Genomic DNA, 23,441 nt, shown 5'->3' on the forward strand with positions numbered 1-23,441 from the left:
ATAGTTATAAACTTGGCCTAAATAATACCATATACAAAATTAAGTCTTTTATTGTTCTCTGAAATGACTATGTACCTTAGCCAAGATGGAATAAAAGAATACCACTGGGGGGGAGGTAAAATCTTTAATTCATGGTGGCAGTGAAGAGATACAACAAATAGGTACAGTAGTTTCCCATTATCCATGAGACACATTGCAATATAGTCCATGTGTGCCTGAAACCTTGGGTAGTATCTAAGACCAAAGATACCTTTTTGTATTTTTCTTATACATACACACTTAAGGTTTATTTCTGAAGTAGGATAGTTCTTCATAAATTGCACAATAAGAAAGTAACAACAGCAATAAAATAGAACAATTATAATAGAATTTATGAATTATTTTAGTAATTTTCCATTTAATACTCAGGACTGCGACTAGTTAAGTAACTGAAACTCGGGACTGTGACTAGTTAAATACCCCCCCAATGGTATTACTAAAAGCAAAACCACAGATAAGCATAAATTCCTATACTTAATTTTAGCTTAGGATATGCTCCCATTTGCTCCCAATATCCACATTTCAGTACCTAAAACCAAGCTTTACTTTCCCGTTATCATTTTAAGTGCAATTTAAGTATTAAATACAGGGTAAATAAATGTATATTAATTTTTAAAATGTATTTGGTACAGGGTCTTGCTATGCAGTTCAGAGTCATAGTGATCCCTCTGTTTTCAGCCTCCCCATGGCCAGCCCAGCCTGCCCACGGGTGGTGCCAGTGGGCATGTGGTGCTGGGATAGAATCCCAGTCCCTGCCTAAGCAGATGCTTAGTCCACTGAGCTATCTCACTGGTCCTGTATCATAAATTATAATGGAGAAGAAATACAGTCTGAAGTAAAAGCAAGATAAAACTCACCTTAATGTCAAATATTCTTAAAAAATAAGATCTCTGTGGATTGTCCTTAACAAGACAAGCAACACCACTGCACTTCTTTGACCACATACAGTTCCGGTCTGCTGCATATAACTGTACCACTGCGGAAGACATAGTCTGCAAAGCATAAAATTTATAGCTGTTAGTTTCAAAGTAACACTTAGATGACAACAACCCCTGTTGATATTTTAACCACAACTTTATGGGACAGCAAGCCAGGATCACCCAACTAAGTTTCTCCTAAATTGTTAGTTCTCAGAAATAAGGAAATAATAATATACAATTATTCTTATTTGAAACCACTGCTTTTCAAAATAATAAATATAATCATGTAACAAATTATTAAAAATTAACATTTCCTTAAAAATGTGTCTGTGTGTCAGGAAATGTGTCAACATTTGTAAATATAACATTACAACTTCCGTTTGCACCTGAGAAACCTAACACCTAATGATAGTAATCTGCCCAGTATCACAGTAAATGGTAAGCAATGAGAAATTCCAGTCCAAGCAACACATGACTTCAGATCCTATCTTCTTACTTTTTGTGTTATCTATATCCAATAAAGTGAACATTTGTTAAGGTTCAGTTCTGAAAGACTAAAGTGTGTCCAGAGGTGGGACTTTCAGAAAGTATCTGTACCACAGTGTGTGTGTGCACAATGCTATCATCAACAATTAATTTACTGAGTTCCTGACTGAATGTAATGTTAGGAGGTGGGGGGGGTGGGTCACTGTGGTGGGTCTTCAGAATGTGTCTTTCTTCCTCCAGCTCTTCCCTCTCTCTCTGCTTCCTGCTGCCATTAATGAGCAGACTTCTTCCACTAGGTCCTTCCTTCCATGATGCTCCTGATTTATCAACCATTTCCTCCTATAAATCAGGTATATCAGCTATTTTGGTCTTAGCAACAAGAAGGCTGATCAATACACTTCTGCAATGAATTAGTTACACTCTTTAAAGTGCAAGAAGTAATCAAACTTGAAAGCAAAATTTGTAGTTCCTAATTACTTTCGTAGCACCTAATTATGGTGCTAGGCATTTCAAATGTATTACCTTTCAGAAGATAGATTAAAATATATTTTTAAACAATTATAAAACTGAGGGAAAAAACTATTTTAAATTATTTGTACAAATGCCCACATGATTTAAAAGTGAGCATATGAAAATAATTTGAGTGACTATTACCTTTATTTCTCTAAAAATAGCACCTTGCAAATGCACAGGAGAGAGGCTAACTTATTACAAGCAAAGGATATTCTGGCATAAGGTTTTCTAGGATAGCTTGTGGCCACTTAGAACAAACATCATGAAACAATGGAAGTTCCCATTTTATTTTAAATTAAGTTTCTTCTATGATATAATCTAGAATGTAACTATTTAAACTGTTTCTGTGAAAGTATACACACATTTCTTGATAGGGCACCTACAGTCTCTGTAAACAATAATCACTTTTAAAGGCCAACAATATTCCTCAACTAAAAATTAAGCAAATAGTTTAGATAAACTTAAAAAGTGGCTTTAAATAAAAAGATGAAAATATTTATTATGAATACATAAACTGTGTTTTTTTTTTAAAGGAGTAACTTAAATAACTATATAAGGTAACATATTATGGTACCCTACATCAATAAAACCTGGGCATTGTGATAAACTATATTAAAACCTGGAGGTAACATTTTAAGTTTACTTAACTGTGTGGGGACTGTCCTCCTTTGCTAAGAGGATTCCTTTGAATTATATACACAAATCTTGTATAATATTAAAATCAGAAATGTAAGTTAAGCATACCACTAGGGATCAAAAGATCATAAAGACTTTCTCAGATAACAAAGAATAATGCTGCATTTGTAATTTTTTTACAAACCAAATACATCTTTGAATTTTATACCCAATCATGAACAGGACACAAAGCAGAAAGAAAAATTAAGGACCCAGGTTCGATCCCCAGTACCACAGCCGCGCCAGCCCTATCCTGGGCACACTGAGACAGCCAGGACCAGGTGTGGTGGTGCATACCTGTAATCCCAGTGCTGGGGAGGCTGAAAACAGGAGGATCACTATGAGTCCAAACTGCATAGTGAGACTCTGTACCAAATACATTAAAAAAAAAAAAAAAAATCAGATTGAAGGAAGTGGGTATACCTCTGGCTGTTCCAGAGGGCTTTTCTGTCAAGTGCTCAGTCGCAAGATGGTATCCCACAGAACTCCTACCTCTAAGCCTGTAGCACTGAAAACTTGAGGGGAAAATGAATTTTGCATATAATTAGCTAAAGGAATCAAATACCATTTTCAAGAACTAAAACACTAGATGAGAAAACCTGTGTTCTAATAAAAATTCATACAAATGACTGTGCTTTTTTAGTAGACAGTTCTCACAATGTATTCCTTTCTGAAAAAAAAAGCTTGGTAAAAAACTAGATGCCAAGACAAAGATCTAAAAATCTCCTACTTTTACTTTTAAACCAGAAATCAAGAAGTAACAATGTAGGAAAGAAATGTGTTACTTATAGACTGAAATTTTATCATGAAAGTACCTTCCTAAAAAGTCAAAAATCATCTGGATATAGAGAATGGAAAGGAACAAAAACTAAAAATCTACATTTAAGCATTTACATAAATTTTAAAAACTGCTTTAAAACATCTGTTTAAGAAATAAAGACTCTCAACTATTTTATGGTGTTTTCACACAGACATGGTTTGGTATTCATTACAAACCTCATTCTGAAGCTAAAAGAAAATCCAATTATTCGTGATTTTCAGTTACAAGCTTTTAAAAAATTGCTACAATATTATATGTCCTAAGTGTGTCTATTGTACTCCTTACCTTTATGTGGTAAAGTCTGAAAATGACATCAGATGCTTTGCCTTTTCTGATTAATTCAGAAGTACAGTAAATGACAAGCAACTTGTATAAATTAACATTTAATATGTAAATGCCAGATAATACAAAAACATTAACTATCCTGTAAACTCCAGAGTGACAGTATCTTAATTAAGTTTTTAAAAACATTCCTTCCATTCCTTTAAAGTAATTACAACCAATCAACTCTATAACTTTTTGTCTTTCATAATCAAGAAGATATGAAAAACAAGCTAAGGAGAAGTACTTAGGAAGAGAAAACTTTTAACAGCCCCATGTTAAAATTAAAATCTGATAATTAAAAGGGGGAAAAAAAGGTACTGTATTAACTTTTGTAGAACAGAACCCATTACATCTTAAGCATTCCAGACAGCTCAGTACTGAGTAACTACAACAACATAGTCACATTCATGGTCAAGGACAGTAAGAGGAGGAAGTGAGCTCCCTCCCACTGCTCTTTTGGTTGAGCACTTTAATCTCTTCTGGGACTTTGCATTAACCCATTATTTTCCTGATTTTTGAGTTTGAAATGACTGCTTTTTCTTCATGTTTCTAGACCGTCTATTTTTGTGTATTTGTGTTACTCTTGTTAGTTTACAATCTGACTCTAAAATTAATTTTTCTGTATTAATTTCTTATCCATTAGAGAAATGCTAACTCTTTTAAGCATCTAAGTTTTGAAATCTATGCTTTCATTCTACCTATATTTTGTCTCCAACTAAACAAATGTTTAATTAACTGCATGTGCTGACTTTAATAAGAATAGTATAACACATAAAAGAATGGCCTTGATTTTATAATACATTCCCTAAAGTAATAAGGTGGCATTATGCCTGTAGCTTATTCTCAAGTTACTCAGAAAAAAAATTATATGTATTTTAGAGAAATCTAGAAACAAGATAACATGTTATAAATATATGGCAAATCTGGACGTAAGATACAACAATTCTTATATGCTACTTGAAACTTTTCCGTAACTTGGAAATTATTTTAAAAGAATTTTAAAAAACGTATGATTCATAAAAATGTGGGACTCTTTAATTGTTTTTCTTAGTTTGGCAGTTTTGGGAAAATAGCTCTCTTACTGAGTCACTGTAACTATGTGCATTAGCCGTACCACGACAACCCAAACCTGAGAAAACATGTATCTGCTACTTCCTCTAACGGTTTCTACTCACACACCAACTCTGTCCAAAGGATCTCCATTCTAAGACTTAGCTCACAGATATCAAGGGCTTTAATAGCTCAAATTCTTTTCAGATTTTTTGGATAACCATGCTACAAAACATGTTCAGAAAAATTTTAGAATAGAAAAATAGGTGTTCCTTTGATTATGGACAGAATCAGGTAATACTCAAAAAAGACTCACAAATTCTTGATAATTTTTAAAAATGAACTGCTTGTAACAAATACTCAAATAATACCATCTATAACAATATAATATTCAATATTGTTAAAAGAAGTATTTTAAAATAAATATTCAATAAATACCTAAAATCAAGTACAAAGTTTTATTACTGAATAAAACAAGTCTCTATGATTATACTGGCTTAGATTAAGAGTCAAACACTCCAACTTTTGTATGTATGCATGTATCTATATGTCTGCATATTGGGTCCTAAAATTAAAACTTCTCTGAGAAAAACATCTTAAGTTTTTTTTATTACATAAAATGTTAAAGGTGCTCATGACATATTCACATGAGTAATTCATTATTATCTTGAACATGAAATTTTAGTCTATATTAAGCAGGATAGAAGAACTAGAATTACATAGAAAGGAGACTAGAGAATCAAGAATCTAAAATTGTACTTTCAAGAAAAACTGCAGCCTCAAAGCAAGCTCTTTTCTTGCTTTGGGAGGCCACTCTAGCAAGTGACCCTCTCCCTCCATCCTTGAAGAGAACAGTGTTAATCATGGAAAAGCTCTTGAAGGTAATCACCTGTGAACTGCTAGGCACGTGTCTCCTGCAAACTGTCCCTTCCTCTAGCCTAGAAAGCAGCTGACTTAACTTCAGTTACATAAATTCCCAGGCACTAAATTCTCTTCACCTGCAAATTGCCTTTTCCTCTGCAACGCCTCTTAACTTTAACCCCACAAACAGTTTGCACTGGTACCCACAGACAGAAAATCACACATTTGAGATCACCTGTATTGAAACAGCCTCTCAAGGTGCCCTACCCTGGACTGCTTCGCATCCCATTTCTTTGAGCACTGGCACTCTACTCGCTGAGTGTGCTGTCTACCCATCTCTAATAAACTCTTCTCTTGCCTCTTTTCCTGACATGTCCTTAAAATTCCTTTTCCATGACTGGAGTCCGCAAACCTCATACTTATTTTAAAGGGCTATTTTAAGTTATTCATTTCAGCACTGGGGACCCTCAGACTCAGCCCATGACATGTATGGTATAAAAGAAGAATAAAAGCAAAGATACACAAAGGATCTGATTGAATTTTTGGAATTAATTTTGCAGTGATATAAAGATCAATTTTTAAATAATTAAAAGTATGACAACACCTTAGTTTGCATCAATGTCAAAAACACAAAACACGAACTGGAATTAAATAAAAATGACAGACACAGTGGTCAACAACAACTCCTGAGTGGTCAGTATAAGTAAAAACTAGGAAAAGCACAAAATTCACTTTAAAAAGGAGGGCTCATTAACTGGTATTTTTTATAGTTAAGAAATGGAAACGAAACCAAAGGAAAGCAGTAGCAATTAAAAAGCACACAGCCAAGAAGATTACACAGGAAATACTTCATTTTAAAACAAGGTAGAGAAATGGAAGAGACAAAAGACTTCCAACAGTGAAGAAAAATGGAGGCAGATAGAACAGCTGCTATATTAGGGATCACACACAATGATCCTTTTAAATATATTTAAGAAAACTCTGTTTAAGATATTTTGTTTATTATTGTGTATCTATGAAAAAAACATGGTGATAAATAGGGGTGAGAGCAGGACTGAAAGTGGATGAATTGGACATCACCCTCATAAAACATACACGTACAAAGGCTTTATTAAATAACTACTATGAATACTAGAACTGCCAGCTGAATGCAACTTCATGAATGTGTCTCAGTGATACCCACTGAATTCCCTTCATGAGAAACTGACATTAACTCAGTCATAAGGTGGTTTACCTGCCGCAATAGACAACAGATTGTTTAAAATACTATAAGACATGGCATTTGTAACAGACAGCGTCAGCTCTTCCCCTTTACTCTAGTTATAATGGGTTTGTGCTTGAAATTGCCAGTAATGTTACCAACATTTTAAAATTCACAAACATGAAACTTTTAAATCTCACCTTCATACCATCACATATTTTAGGGGGAGGGGGAAACATTTTAAAAACAACTTATCAGTGTGTTGAGATGTAAACCAGACTCACTAATGCACACACAATCACATAGGAATCTCTTATAAGGCACATAATTTAAACTCATACATACTTTTAAAAACCTGCAAGTGACTACTGTATATGGTATAGATTTTTACTATTACCTGCAAACAATCAAAATTACAGATGATAAAACTACAAATGGCAAAGGTAATGTATTCTGCATTTTCTACACGATGCAGTCATAAAGAGATGAAGGTAGATGGAGACAGCTCATTATAGACTGGGTCATATTTGCAAATGGATAAGGACACTGGGTTAAAAGGGCACAGAGGTGTGGTTTGCTCTTTCTGTCTCCCTTCCTGGTAGCTAAAGTGGACCTGCCTAAAGAAACCTTCTCTTTCCTCTTCCATTACCTTCTCCTCCTCCTCTTTCAAAGTGAATTAGATCATGGTAAACCTGAAAGAAATGAAGGTAGAAAGGAGGTCCCTTAAAATCCCCAACTCAGCTCAACATTAACAGTTAAGACTAACAGCCCTGATAATAAAGGGGAAACAATACACATATAATTGCTAAGACTCCCCCAATTAAAATTCAAATTTAAAAAGTGCTTATGTTTCTAACTAAAACACTAAATTCTTGGAAACTATCATTGTAAAAAGTAGGTTAAAGGCTGGTCGAGAGTTCAATGGTAGCACATTTGCCAAGCTTAAGCAAGGCCCTGGGTTTGGATCACCAGAATTGGATGGTGGAGGGTAATCTAGTAAAGATAAATGGAATGTGACTGTGTGTGTGTGTGTGTGTGTGTACACTCTCTGAAACACTATGTTGGGGCAGGGGCAAGAGCAGAAACAACAAAACATAGGGACTGGATAAAACCATATGCAATGTCTATTGATAATGGTACAATTACTGATATGAAACAATGTCTATAAAAACGTCTGTGGGGTATGTTTAAAACTTCAAATTCTTTAGTATACACATGTGAATAAGGCAAATGAAATTAATAAATTTTCTGTAACAAAAAATACTATCATTTTAAAATATGTACTCAAAACCAAAGCAATGAAACACTGTGCACTGTTTACTAAGTCTTGGAAAGCTAGTTGTGTATTATACACTTCCTAAATATCTCAACTGAATTAATCACATTTCAGCTGCTCAATAGCTGGATGTTGCTAGTGGCTATCAGGTACTGTACTGGACAGCACAAGGCTAAGTTTTTAATACTGAGTATTTCATTTTTAATGAGAATGAAAAGTTATTTTTAAACTAAGTCACTTGACTGCTATCAGAACTTCTTCCAAAATTTCACAGCTGTTTATTACATAAGTTTTTGGATTATTTCAAATTGTTCCCTAGTATTCCAAGGAAAATTCTTGCTTTTAGAAATCAACAGGTTGGTTTTGCTTATGAAAAAGATGTAACAATATAAAAATAAATTTAAAATATAGTACCAAAAGGAGCCTTTTGGTACGTACGTGGATATAGAACCAAGATTCCCCAATTTTCATGTATTTTCACAATGCATTTCTAGTAGTTAAATTCAATCACTGCAAGTACAATTTTGTTTCCCCTTAATAGGAAATTAAAAGCAGTATATATTTTAATCAAATAGTTTAAAGAACTTCTCAAACTTTCCTAAGTCTCAGAAACAGGAAAACACAAGCTGTGCTTGCCCCAACCCTGGGCATGCTGAGCCGGCCACAGAGACCAGGAATGGTTGCACATGCCTGTTATCCCAGTACTGGGGAGGTTGAAAACAGGAGGATCACTAGGAGTCTAAGCTGTGTAGTGAGCCCTTGTACCAAATACAATAAAAAAAGAGAAACAGGAAAAATATAATTATTAGGAACATCAAACAAGTTCAAAATTTTGATAATTCATTCACTATATCTCAATCCTTAGAACTCATACTGGAATTTTCTTATGGAGAAAATGAATAAAATTATAGACTTTCTCATTAGAAACCATGCAAACAACAACAAAAGTACAGTGAAATATTTAGTGTTGAAAGAAAAACTCCACTAACCTAGAATTCTGTATCCAGTAAAAGTATTCTTCAAAAATAGTTTCTCAAACACAAATTGAGATCTCGATAACTATAATTCTGCCTTGCAAGATATGGTAGCAATTCTTTATATTCTTTCTTTCTTTGTATTTTAGGGATGGGTCTACAAGGTGTTCAGGGTCTCACTACTAGATCAGACTTGTAGTGATCTGCCTGTTTTACAGCCTCCCAAGAGCTGGGATTACAGGCCTGTGACACCACACCCAGGCTCAATTGTTTTCTCAGAGTGCCCTGGGGGCGGGGCCAGCATGGCAGGCTTGGGGATGGAACCCTTGGCCCCTGTGCCTGCTTCCAGGCCCTTTAACCTGCTGAGCTATTTGGCCAGCCCTTGGCAATTTTTTAGAGTACAAAAGTGATGTACTGTAGATCATAAGTTCAAGTAATGCACAAGGAAAGGATACTATTTGAATGATGATTGTTTTCTTATTTTTACTTGCTCCCACAGGTAACATTTTATCAATAATAGCAGCCATGTAATCAGTAACTGTAGGTTTTGGATAAGTAAAATTAATGATGGTAACATTACATTGGATAAGGAGGGAGAAATTAAGAATATTAAGACAGCCCTACTACCAAGTAGGGCTTAGTACAGTCTTTATCTGAAACTGTACTAAGATTAGTTTTAAATGTGTATTGCAAAATGTATGACAAATACCACAATTTAAATTGAAGGGCTGGGGAGATAGCTCAGCAGTCTGAAGTACCTGCTTAGGCAAGTTCCGGGACAGCAGTTTGATCCCCAGCACTACATACTGTGCCAGTCCTGACCACCAGGGTGGGCTGAGCTGGCCATAAATAAATAAATAAATAAATAAATAAATAAATAAATTGAAGCATAATTGGTATGCAAAAAAAGACAACGAAATCACCCAAAATGCTCAATTAAAACCAAAGAAAGCAGAAATAGAAAAAAAAAGTTTAGACAAATGCAGAAAAAGGCCAATACCCAGAAAAGTTACAAATATGCCTCATATTAATAATCACCTTTTTAATGCATTTATTATAGGACCTACAGGGTCTCACTACACAGATCAGACTCACAGTGATCCTCTAGTTTTCTGCCTCCCAAGCACTGGGGTTATGCACCACCACACCCAGTCTCATTTGCTGTCTCAGCACACCTGGGGGGCAGAGCTGGCATGGCACACCCGGGATCAAATAATAATCACCTTATATATGAATGGCTTAAATATACCTTACATTAATAATCACCTTATATGTGAATGGTCTAAATATGCTAATTAAAGAGGCTGTTGGAATGGATCTTTTTAAAGACACAAATACATGTTGTGTACCAGAAACAAGTATAAAGACCCACAATGATAAACTAAAAGTGAAAAGATAATAAAACAGTAAATTCCCCAAAAAGATATAACAATCATTAATGGCTATGTGCTTAACAAGAGTCACATGAGGCAGAGACCCACAAAATTTCAAGGACAGGATCTGTTTTTAAACAAATGTGCTACTGTACTTAAGAAATTTTAATACCTCTCTACTAATATCTAATTGGGCAGGCAGAAAATCAGTAAGGAGATAGCTGAATTGCCCAGAACCATCTGTCAATCAGATCTACCTGCCACCTCTAACATACTTCCATCTTACGAGAGTAGAAGGCACATACATTCTTCTCAAGCTCCCATACAGTGATTACTAACACCAATCACATTCGGAGCCGAAAGACACTTTTGTATACTGATTAGGAAGAAACAAAAGCTGTGTTTTTAAATGATGTAACTGTGTATGTAAAACATTTCAAATAATCCAGGAAAAAAATCTCAAAGAACTAATAAGTTATAGCAATGCTATAAAATATATAGCTAAAATAAAGTCAATTGCTTTCCTATGTAACAGCAATGAACAACTGAAGCTTGAAATAAAAACACACCTCTTATTTTTGTAAGAAAAGGAAGGAAGGGAAAGAAAGGAGGGAGGACACATGGACAGACTGGAGAGAGGACCAAGATATAAATCTAACAAATATATGCAAGATCTATATGGCTAAAAAATTCCAATAAAATAAACCAAAGATACAAAATAATAGGATATTTCATGTTCATGAATGGGAAAACTGCCACTGTTAAGGTGTTAAGTCTTTTCTAAAAGGATCTACAGATTCACTGGAACGCCACTCAATATCCTGTTACTTTATGAATATCAAGAAACTGATTCTAAAGTTTATATAGAAAGTAAAAAGACCCAATAGTGTCAGCACAATGCTAAAAAATAAAAAAATAAAAATTCAAAGGACCAATGTTATGAGATTTAAAGGTTTATATACAGCAAATTATCAAGAATGTGATATTCAGACAATAGACAAAAATCGGTGGAACAGAACAGGAAGCCCTGAAATAGCCCAACAGGAATATAGTAAATAAATGAAAAAGATTATTAATGGGGTGAAAAAGATAATCTTTTTAATGATGGAAACATGTACAATCTCATGAAAGAAATCTTATAGAGAAATGAACTCAAAACAGATCAAATATCTAAATGTCAAATACAAAGTGAAGAAACTGAAAGAGAAAAGAAATTCTATATTACCTTGGGGTTGGTCATGAGTTTTTACTTAAAACACCAAAAAACATGAACCATGAGTTGAAAAAAAAAATACTATAAAAGACACTAATAAAAAGAATAAAAGACAAGTCATGGAGAAAATATATGCAAAAGACATTTAATAAAAGACTTGGGCTGAGGCTATCACAGCTTAGTGGCACAGTGCCTGCCTGGCAAACACAAGTTTCTGAGTTCAATTCCTGGTACCAGAAAAACAACAAATTTCTAAAACAGAAAAAGAACTCTTAAAGCTCAACAAGAAATGATACAACTTAAAAATGGGCAAAAGATATGAACATCTGATGAAAAGAATAAACAGATGCCAAAGAGTCATATGAAAAAATGTTTAACATAATGACATTAGGGAACTGTAATGAATTCAAGATACAACATAAACCTAGAGGCTAAAATTTAAACACTAGCCACACTAAAAGCTGGTAAGAATGTTAAGTAACAGGAATAGCTAACTGACCTGTAAAGGCTACATTCCAATCATGTAACATCCTAAATAAGGCAAAATTAGAGACTATTAGAAAACCAGTGTATAGCCACGTTTGGTGGGAATAGGGAGAGATGAGTAACTAGAGAACAAGGTATTTTTAAACAGTTAAATTACTTTGTATGACACTGTGATGATAGATAAATGATTCTGCATTAAGGAAAACCCTAAATCCGTGAATCTGTACAATATAAAGATGTAAACTGACAATTTCACTAATGTATCTTATCAATTTATCAAGTGTAACAAATTTACCACACTAATGTAAAATGTTAGTAAATAGTAGGACAGAGGGAGAGGAAGTACATGGGGACTTTGTACTTTCTCACAACTTTTTTATTAGCCTAAAACTGTTCTTTTGGACTTCTAACAAAAAAAGCAGTCCTTCAAGCTTAAATATGGGCTAATAACTAAGAATAGTAAGACAACTGAGGAACACCAGCAGCAAAGAGCCAAGAATTACATAAATACAAAATGCAAATACTCTGCCAGCATGCGAAAAAAGCTCCTCAAAGGAGGATTTTTAAAAAATATTAGTATCTTCAGATTAATCAGGTATTACTGTTTTGTTTTTTTTTTCCTTTTGCGGTACCAGGGATTGAACTCAGGATCCTGCACTTGCAAGGCAAGTGCTTATTCTACTGAGCTATCTCCCTGGACCTTGTTTTTTTTTTTTTTTTAAAGAGAGAAGAGGTTACAGGCTGTTATTAAAATACAGTGATAGTAGTAAAGCAATGATTCATGGGATATAAGTCTCTTACTATCAGAAATTCAAGACTGGTTGAGTCAAGATAAATTTTACAGTACCTGCTGTTCAGTAATAGATTCAGAAAAAGGAAAGTGGGATCCACAGTGAAGACAATAATAAATCAAGAAAACTGACACACAACAAAATTACCAGACAAGGACATTAAGACAATTATATCTGTGATCCATATGTAACAGAAGTCACAGCAAAAAATGAACATTTTATAATGACAGAATCTTAACCAAATTAAACTTCTAGGAGCAAAAAAGTTCAAAATAAAACAGTGTAGGATGGCATATCAGATATTGCAGACAAAAACACTTGCAAATTTAAAGGCAAAGCGAGCTGAGGCATGGTGGCCCATGCCTATGAACCCTGTAATCCCCAAAATATACCAGAGAAGGAAAGGCAAAAGGACCATGACTTTAAGACCAGCTTGGACAATACAGCAAGACCTCAGAATTAAAACAAACAAATAAAAAACCCCAGATGTAATCATGTACAGGACAACTTTCGGCAGTCTAATATATGCATAGCTGAAGTCCAGAGAAGGGGGTAAGAGTTAGATATTTGAAATAAAGGTCTGAAAATTTTCCAAACTTGATTTAAACAGAATCTCAAAAAACTTTAGAAAAAGAAAACTACACAAAGGCACACCATGATCAGGTCCCTAAAATCTGTAATGAAGACATAAATATGAAAAGCCTACTAAAAACTCACATTATGTAGAGAAGATTACAGAAAAATATAACAGATTTCTTAAAAGAAACAATGCAACCCACAAGATACCAGAGCCACATTTTTAAAATACAAAAACACCACCAGAAAAAATCCAAAAACCTCTCAACTTACGATTCTATATGCAGCAAAAATATTTAAAACTCAGGGCAAAATACAAATTTTTTTCTGATAAAGCTGAATTTATTATCTGGATACTTATACTATGCAGATGAGAGACAGAAAGGGAGGCAGGGAAAACAAAAGGAAGGAGGAAGTCCCCTTAAAACCTCATGTACCTGTAAGAGGCTTTTAGGTGTGCCTGGGTCATGGGTGTGTTCTACTAGGTTAGTTCACTGATGGGTTTATAGCTGGGTGTGATGTTGAAGCCTGACGGGAAGAGGTGGGTCACTGGGGGTATTGCCTGGAAAAGTACATAACCCTCTTCCTTCCTTGATCTCTCTCTGATTTTTGCCTTCTATGGTTTGTGTCCAAGTGTCCTCCTAAAGCCTCATGTGGTCTCTGGTGGATGTTTTCAGAGTTGGCTTGATCTGGAATGTGTGATGCTAGGCTAAGAGTGTGTGAATACTACATTAGTCCACTGACTGGCTTAGGATCGTTCTGGAAAGGATTTAAGGTACCCCATGTGAGTGCCATCTGCCCTCAGAAATAAGATATAAGGGACAGAAAGAGGGTCATTGCTGCTTGTCACTTGTCACTTTCTGCCTTCTGCCTACGTGCTCTGCAATGGTCCTGCCTCTCTGCCACACCATCCTGTCAACTATGAACTGAAAACTATAAACTGTAAGCCAAATAAACCTTTCCTCCTTTACCTTTGTGTGTTAGGTATTGTCTCAGGAACAAGGAAAGTAAGTTGGACACCTTCCTTTGAAATGTAGGTGGAAGACTCCATGACCCCAAAACTCACATTCTGCATGCCTGTACAACTAGCTCCACTTTAATGATACCAAGGTTTGCTACAAGCAACAGCAATAGCTTGACCCTCTTGGACTATGGCTGCAGCAGCCTCTGACCGCTAACCTCAGGAAACACTTCCTAGAATTCCCAGAAAGAATAAAGTGCCCTCAGGCTTTCTTATCAAAGCAAAATCTTTCAAAGGCTTTTTAAACTCTTGAGCCTGTAAAGCATGGGGACTGACCAATTCCTGAGCTACCTTCAAGCCATCATTTCTATGTGTCTTGATGTATATACAGTAGCTGCTTTTTTAATGCTTATCTTTTAAAGCAATTCTTACCCCGATTCTCAACTGTACCTGGCTCTTTCTTTCTGGCAGGACTGCAAGATTTTTAAATCACTCAACTCCTGATTTTTACTGTTGATCTGGCTAAAAGCAGCAACCTAAACAATGCAATGCCTTGAAATCTGCAGCAGATCAATTAGTGTGCCATCTGTAAGGTCAGCCTTTCACAAAGTCTTAGGGCATGGGCAAAATATTGGCAAGTTCCTTGCTAGAATGCAATATGTATTGCCTCTACACCAGTTTCCAATAGAATTATCATCTCATCTGAAACTTCATGAACCTGGCCTTTACTGTCAATGTTCCTAAGAGCATTCAGGTCTCTGGACCTCCAACCAGATATCAGCCACCAAACCTGCTTAGAGCAATCCAGGGCTTCTCTAGCTGACAACTCCAAACTTTTCCAAATTCCCGGAAACAAATTCCAAAATCATCTAAACTCCATGGTCAGGTACAGTACAACAATAGCCTCACTCCCAGTATCAATTTTCTGCATTACTCACTTTCCCATCCCTGGGGGAAAAAAATGACTGACATCTGCAAATGAAAGGAGGTTTATTTTGACACAGTTATAGTTAGCTGTCTCAAAGTCAGAAGAAAACTGCTTCATCTCATGACAGCCAGGAAGCAGGGGGAAAGCTGGAGCCAGGGAGAAGAATATATCCTTCCAGTGATCCACTTCTGACAAAGCTCCACCTCCTAATTGAACATCTAATAACTCATCCATGGATTATTCAATCATTAGTATAGCACCTCAAGATCTAGTTACCTTCCAAAAGCCCACCTCAGAACTTAAAAGAATTTTACAGGACATTTTAGATTTAAACCATAACAAGAATAATGACAAAAGGATCAATTCATCAACAAGATATAACAATTGTAAACATTTATAAAACTCACAAAGTTCACAACACTTGAAACAACTGACAAACTGGAAGGAGAAACCCACTGAAATTACAAAGAATTAAGCATCTCTCCCCATGACCGGAGCATATACAGAGAAAAGCTGTATGTTTAAAGAACTGAACATTACTGACCAACCTGACATAAAAGAACATACACACTGAGATGCCACTAATGCAGAATTTAGGAAAATGTATAGCACTAAATACCTTAGAGAAATTAAAGGTCTCTAATCACTTAGCTTGAGAGTTACTACCTTTAAAAAAAATAGGAAAAGAAAAGCATATTAAAATGAAAGTAAGCAAAAGGAGGCAATAAAGAGCAGTGCAGAAATCTACTGAAAAAAAAGAAAAAGAAATTAATGAAACTAAAATCCAGTTTTTCTGTAAGACCAAAAAAACTGATTAACCTCTAGCCAGACTGGAAAAGGGACAAATGATGCCAAGGATTTACTTTAGAACACAGGAAAAGACAGCACACAGGTTAACAGGTACATACAGGTTTGTCATGATACTCTACTTTGTATGTGTTTGTAAGATTTTGTGACAAAAGTTTTTTTAAAAAGTACAAGGTAGACATACAGCGGTCCCTCACTTATCATTCAAGTTACATTCCAGACACCCCTGGGATAAGTGAAAACCAGTGAAGTAGTGATATATTTATTTTAGTATGTATATATATTTTAAGGCTTTACAAATCCTTCCCACACTCTTACAAAACTTGTTTACACTTTTAAAAGCATTTCTAATGTTCTTAACCATTTTCTAAGCCCATAAACCTATGTAACTTTAACATGGTATGTATACCATAAGGTACTGCGAAATCCCACGGTATAGTGAAAAATCCATGATAAATGAGTTAGATTATATTTTTTAAAAACTCGAGAAACAGTGAGTCTATGAAAGCAAACCACAAAATAGTGAGTAACTACTGTATATGTTCTTCTGATCTCTTCTGCCTAGAATATTATTCCTTATATATTCAATAGCAGAAACATAATAATGAAGTTGTATGACCATAATAAACTCACACTAAACTTGTGTGTACTGGCCAAGAAATAGACAAATGAAAGAAACAAGAGAAAGCAAAAATAGATGTACGCTACTCTTATTTTAAAGTAGCCTTTTGAATAGGTAGGAGAAAATAAATTGGCCAATAAATGGTGTCAGAACAATTAAACAGGCATTTAATAAAAACAAAGGTGAATTTCTATTCCATTTGTTTTTCAGTGTCATTCAAGAAAGATTAAAAACTCCATGTTCAAAATAAAACCATAAACTTCTAGAAAAATGTGGACAGGTATTTTTACAACTCTGAACTAGAAAAGTATTAAATAAAACTGATATAACTAAAAGATTACATTAACTATACAAAATTTAAAACTTGTACAATCACTCAAAATCTCAAAATATATTTGTCAAACGGTAATGACAAACTACCCCCCCAAAAAATTATTAACTCTAGAAACAGAATTCCTTCAAACTGCCAGGTAAAAATAACCAAGAAAAAAGTGGATAAGAATTGGCAATTCACAAAAGAAATACAAATGGTGATAGACACGAAAATGGTTTCATTTCATCAGCTGTTTTTGGCTGTCAAAAACAACATTTTTTAATATTGTTGATGAGAAAATGTTGTTTAGTAACAAGTGTTTTGGAAAACAATTATGTAGTATATACTACTCACATTTTTGCAGCTAGTACCCTGATTTTTCTTAGAACTTATTCCATAAAAATACTTGGAAAAGAAATATATGTCCTACTGTTTATAAAAATATAAACCTGGAAAGTTAAAAGAGCCACTGATATAAGCTTAAATGTGTACTCCAAATAGTTATGGTAAGTACTAACCTCCTACTTGTGAATGTGACCCTACTTGCAGATGACAAAAAGGATCTGCACAGATGAAACTAAGTCTAAATGAGGTCATCAAGGCAAACCCTAATAGAGATTGATGTTGTAAGCGAACATACCATCAGGAGAGAACACTAGAGTGCAAGAAAAATCTACAGCTAAGGAACCTCAAGGATTGCTATCAATTGCAGAAAACTAGGTGAGCTTGTGACAGATGCTCTTTCACTTCCTTCAAATGGAATCAATCCTGTCAAACCTTAAATTCTGGGTATCTAGCCTCCAAAACAATCAGAGGATGAATCTGTGTTGTTTAAATTACCCTGTCTGATATAGCAACCCTAGGAAACTATTACACGTATTAAAACTTTATGTATTATAGTAACATAAAATACAATGTAATAGCTAAAATGCCACAGATATTAATGGATATTAAAATTTACTAAAGATATATTAATAAAAATGAAAAAGGCTGACTTATGCATAAAGTCATCTTTCTGGTAAACTAAAAACAACATCTCTCAATCAAAAAAATAATCAGTAAAAATAAGCCAAGTGTAGTAGTGCATGCTTATAATTCTGACACTTGGAAGGCTGAGGCAAGAGGATCACTGTGGATTCCTTGCTAGACTGGAATACACAATGAGTTCAAAGAGCTGGAACTACATAGTGAGATGCTGTCTCAAAAAACCAAAAATATTAAAAAAGATCATCGCTGCTCTTTTATCTGCTTACTAAAATCCACCCTCCTCTGATGTTGGCCAAGTCAAAAGGCTATAAAGCAGTGATAACAAATCTTTTTAGAATTTTCAATGACACAATCAGCCTGCTGTAGCACATGTGCCGTACATACTTCTACCACTACTGGGCTAGACTCCGTTGGTCCTGCCCATAATACATTCAGATCTTACTCTGTGAAATACTCCTATAATTCTTAGTATTTGGCCATTTCCACTACAAGGTTTCACTTGAGGTCACACGGAATATACACAGCTGTTATGGTTTGTGTCTAGATGTCCTTCCACAGCCTCATGTATTCATAGAGCAGGCTTCCAGAGTTTTTGATTGATTTATGGTCCAATGCTGGGATTACGCGTGTGAGTACTACACCTGCCCTAAGGTGGGTAGCCTGCATACAATGTAAGGGAAGGAAAGAGGCTGCTTACTGCTTTTACTCTTGTTACTTCTGCTGTTTTCTGCTACCATGAACTGTTGCTTTTACTCTTGTTACTTCTGCTGTTTTCTGCTACCATGAACTTCTGTTATGTGCCACTCTGCCTTGGAGCCAGCCCAATATAGACTGAAACCTTTACAAACGTGAGCAAAATAATTCTTTCCTTGTTTAATTCTGGGTCAGATATTTTGTCTTAGCAACGAGAGAAAAGTAATCAAGAAACACACTGGTACCAAGAGCGAGGAGTTGCTGTGACTATACCTGACCATATGTTTCAAGAGCCTTTGGGAATTGTTTGTGGAAAGAAATTGGAAAGATTCAGTTGCCTGAAAGAGTAGAGCTGGAAAGCCTTAGGCTGTTTGGTGTGTGAGATTCTGGTCAGAGCTCAAAAGGCCAGAAGGCTGACAGAAATCCTGCCTCTCAGGAAGGTTTCTGCTGGGAAGGACTGCATTGGCTGTTGGAACTCCAGATACTGTACATTCTGGCTTGGCAGAAAGTGTATCTGCATTTTGCTCCTGTCCTGAGACTTTGCCTGAGACTAAGATTAATGGCGGTAGACTAATTATAATTAATCTGTCAGAAGAAATGTCAAGGCAATCAAACGTTGAGATAGTGGCATGGCTATTGTTAGAGGTGTTTAGCCAGATTTACGTTGAGAATCAAGGGCAGAGAGCTTGGCAGGATGATTTAAAACACTGTCAGTTTGGCCAGGGAAAAAAGCTCCAGTAAAGTTGTGAATTGCAAAGACCGAGCTGAGATCCTGATTGTCGCTCGAGAAGGAACAAGAGAATGTAGAAGATGGCCTGGGGAGCATCACAAGCAGCACCATGTCTCTATACTTTGAAGCCCCAAACCTCCAAAACGTAAAGAATTTTCTTTGAGGAGAAAGCCACAATACAGTGTTTTCTAGAATAGCAGCAGCCATACTGTCTTGCAGAATGGGGGTAGCATCTACATCTACAACAGGTACTAGAATGGTGGCAGCATAGAGGATTTGTTCCTCAGAATCAGGTTCAAATTGTTTAGTGATCGAGGCACTTGCTTTCTACAGCCAAAATAGAAGACTGGCTGCTGGTGAAGCTGGCAGCAGACTCTGGCATCATTCACATGGTGCTGGTTTTAAGTGCATGCAGAATGCAGGGGTTCTGAGGTTAAAAAGGCTTCTACGTAGAATTCAGAAGGCCCAGGCAGTGTGCCCCTGCAAGGGCAGTGCATGAAGCTATGAGTGCGAAGCCAAAGGTACAGTGGAGAACCTAGAAGTTTGGAAAAACCAAGAGTGTGGATCATCTAAGGAAAGCCACAAGGATTAGGCAAAGCAGTCCTAAGAAAAAAGCCTTAAGAGCTTCAACCACTGGAAGTGTCATAGGAAAAGCCACACAAGGCCTTTCAAACTCCAAATTTATCACAGATTTCTTCCAATGTTACAAATGGATCTACAGGACTTAATGTTTGCCTTTCTGGATTTTGAACTTGCTTTGATTTCAATGTTTTGTATCCTCCTGTTTGTACCTTTTGAAGTGGTAATATTTATCTTTTGACATTGAATGTTAGAAGTATTTACCTTTGTTTTCATTTGTACAGGGGCTCATAGCTAAGTTTGCCTAAAATTTTGGAGGAGGCTTAAACTCTTCAGCAATGTTGAAACTTGTAGGATACGGGCAACTCTGAGGGACTAAAATGTCTTTTACATTGAAGGATGTACATGAGTCTTTGGGGACCAGGGATACAATATTAGTTTGTATCCAAATGTTCCCCAAAGCCTCTAGAGTTTTTGATAGACTTCTGGTCCAATGCTGGAATCATGGGTATGAATATTACTCCCATCCTACAATGGGTTGCTTGCAAACAGTATAAGGGATGGAAAAAGGCTTGCTTACTGTTGTTGCTTCCTTTTCACTGTTGCTGCTTTTACTGTTTTCTGCCACCATAAACTGTTCATCTCTGTCATGTGCCATTCTGCCTTGGAGCCAGCCCTGCATGGACTGAAATCTTCACAAACTGTAAACTGAATAAATCTTTCCTTCTTTAATTCTGGGTGTCAGACATTTTGTCTCAGCAATGATTATTGGCTCCAAGACAACAGCCAACTGAACACTGCCATTTTTTTCATCACAGTGTTTCCTGTATCTAGCCTTGGGAGTAGCAATTGAGTTTCATTTTTTTGTAAACTTGGACAATTCATAGTGGATACCATTAGTTATATATAGTGCATTCAGACACCAGATATGGACTTACCAGGAAGAACCCCAATAAGTGATTAGTAGTACCTGCTGTTCACATATAGACCTGAGACTTCTCATTATTTTTATTCCAGATAATGCTATAACTCAAGCTTGTCAGCCAGACCAGGTATGCCAAGAGGATAGATAAAAAGTGGTTAGTAAGCTTTAAAGCATTATTCAATTTTTTTCTATTATCAATAATTTTCAATTTTCCTAATCTCTAATTTCTTCCTATGTTGTTGACATTTCTTGAATCAAAAATCTTACTGCTAACTGGGCATGGACCTGGGGGTGGGGGGTGCACACCTGTAATCTCAGCCCTTGGGAGGCAGAGTATTGTTCAAGACCAGCCTGGGCTATAAAGTAAGCTCAAGGCCATTCTGAACTAAATAGCAAGACCCTGTCTCAAAAAGACCAACCAACCAAACAAACAAAAACTTAGTGCTCCTTATACCTATGAAACAAATTTTTTTTTTTTTTTTTTTTTGTATTTTAGGGAAGGGTCTACAAACAGGGTGTTCTGGGTCTCACTACTAGATTGGACTCATACTGTGATCCACCTGTTTACAGCCTCCCAAGAGCCTGGATTACAGACAAGTGCCATCATGCCCAGTCTCAATTGCCCTCTCAGCACACCCCAGGGGCGGGTCTAGCACACAGGCCTGGGGATTGAACTCCCAGCCCCTGTTCCTGTTTGCAGGTTCTTTAATCTGCTGAGCTATTTGGCTGGCCCTAAATTCACTTTTAAAGACTGAAGTTCAGAGTTTTCTAAAGCCTGGCCTCAACTAACCCTCTAAATTTATGGTTCACTATTTCCCTATGCAAGTAACATTCTCAATTCTAGCCAAGCCAGTAGTTTTAGTATCTCCAAAAACTCTACGCACATTCACTATTTCAAACTTGTGTTGGCTCTTTTTTTATTCCTGAATTGAGTTGCTTCCTTGCTCCTGACATAAATTCTATAGCCTATTTAAGATCCTCGTATTTAAGTCTCAGAATGACATAGCAAATTTCACAATAATATTCTATCTTATTAGAACCTAGGTCATAGTATATGTACTTGTTCACAGTATACATCTTTTTGTGATTATTTCAGCCTTTCTCCACTATATAGCAAGTGACTGAGAGTAAGTCTGGACCTTTCCTAGTACTTCCTATAAACGATGATACTGGGAAGGTATTATGTTCTCAGAAAATACTCAATACCTGGTATTTCATTGAAAAAGGTTTGGGTTTCTGACTAGCTTTACGTACTATATACAAATCAACTAGCTCCTTTAACAACATGGAAATTTCATAAGCATGAAGATAACCTCTGATACTTTTTATGGTATCAATAGTAATTCACCATACTCAAGGGAACATTTATTTTTTTTAAATTTTGAGCTACAGGTATGATAAATAAATTCACACTAAAAAGATCAGATTTGCTCTAACAGTGTTTGCAAATAGGATATCATGTCCTCATCTTGTACAGCAATTAACCACTAGGAAGAATGTATGCAATGTGTTAATTATTGAAACTGTCCTATTGCTATTTGTTTATCAATAAAATTATGGGAAGAAAAAAAATAAAAAAAAAAATAAAATAAAATAAAAATATTCCAAAAAAAAGATTAAACCTTTCCAAATATAAGATTAAAGGTTTAACTTTATAATAACACTTGAAAAACATGCATTGTTCTAAAGTTACTATGATAATTTCAATTTCGTTATATCATTATTAACTAATCTTAAATCCCTAGAAGTCTTCTATAGTATAGTGGTTACAATAGTGTTTTTGAAAAAAAAAAAAAATTGTTAGAGGCCGGGGAGATGGCTCAGTGGAATAAGCACTTCCCTGGCAAGCGCAAGGGCCTGAGTTCAATCCCTGGTTCCACAAAAAAAAAAAAACAAAAACAAAAACAAAAACAAAAAACAGTGTTTGGTTTCAATCCAGCAGGTATTTAACAAGCATTTGTTTTACTTTAACAGCAATGCTGTTATCTCTACAGTATATCTTCATGTCAATTTAAAAATAAGTTTAAAAGACCAATGAGATAGCTTAGTAGACTAAGGGCTTGCTAAGGCAAGTGCAGGGACCAGAGTTCGATCCCTATTACTGCATGCTGCACTGGCCCCTCGGGGCATGGTGGTGTATGCCTGTAATCCCAGTGCTAGGGAGGCTGAAAACAGAAGGATCACTACAAGTCCAAGCTGCGTAGTGAGACCCCTTACTTAGCAAATACATAAATTTTTTTTTTAAAAGTTCTTAAAAAATCACGAAAGTAGGGTAAAGGAACTCAGGAGACAAGGATACTGAATTGAAGTAAACAGTC

At 35.7% G+C, this 23,441-nt stretch overlaps 1 protein-coding gene across 3 annotated transcripts in view; it reads right to left on the reverse strand.

Annotated features, from left to right (window-relative positions):
• Nucleotides 1–23,441, reverse strand: part of Wasl (Wiskott-Aldrich syndrome like) — a 62,573-nt gene that overhangs the window by 32,146 nt on the left and 6,986 nt on the right. For 2 of the 3 annotated variants that reach the window (XM_023703415.1, XM_004643313.2), the window contains exon 2: nucleotides 897–1,031. In XM_023703415.1, the coding sequence (XP_023559183.1) occupies nucleotides 897–1,031 (135 nt within the window). Of the gene's footprint in view, nucleotides 1–896; nucleotides 1,032–8,646; nucleotides 8,652–23,441 lie in introns of those variants that run through there. The other variant, XM_023703416.1, reaches the window with a different exon arrangement.

Source organism: Octodon degus, unplaced genomic scaffold (assembly GCF_000260255.1).
Source record: "Octodon degus isolate 3935 unplaced genomic scaffold, OctDeg1.0 scaffold00170, whole genome shotgun sequence".
In the NCBI taxonomy this organism is placed as follows: domain Eukaryota; kingdom Metazoa; phylum Chordata; class Mammalia; order Rodentia; family Octodontidae; genus Octodon; species Octodon degus.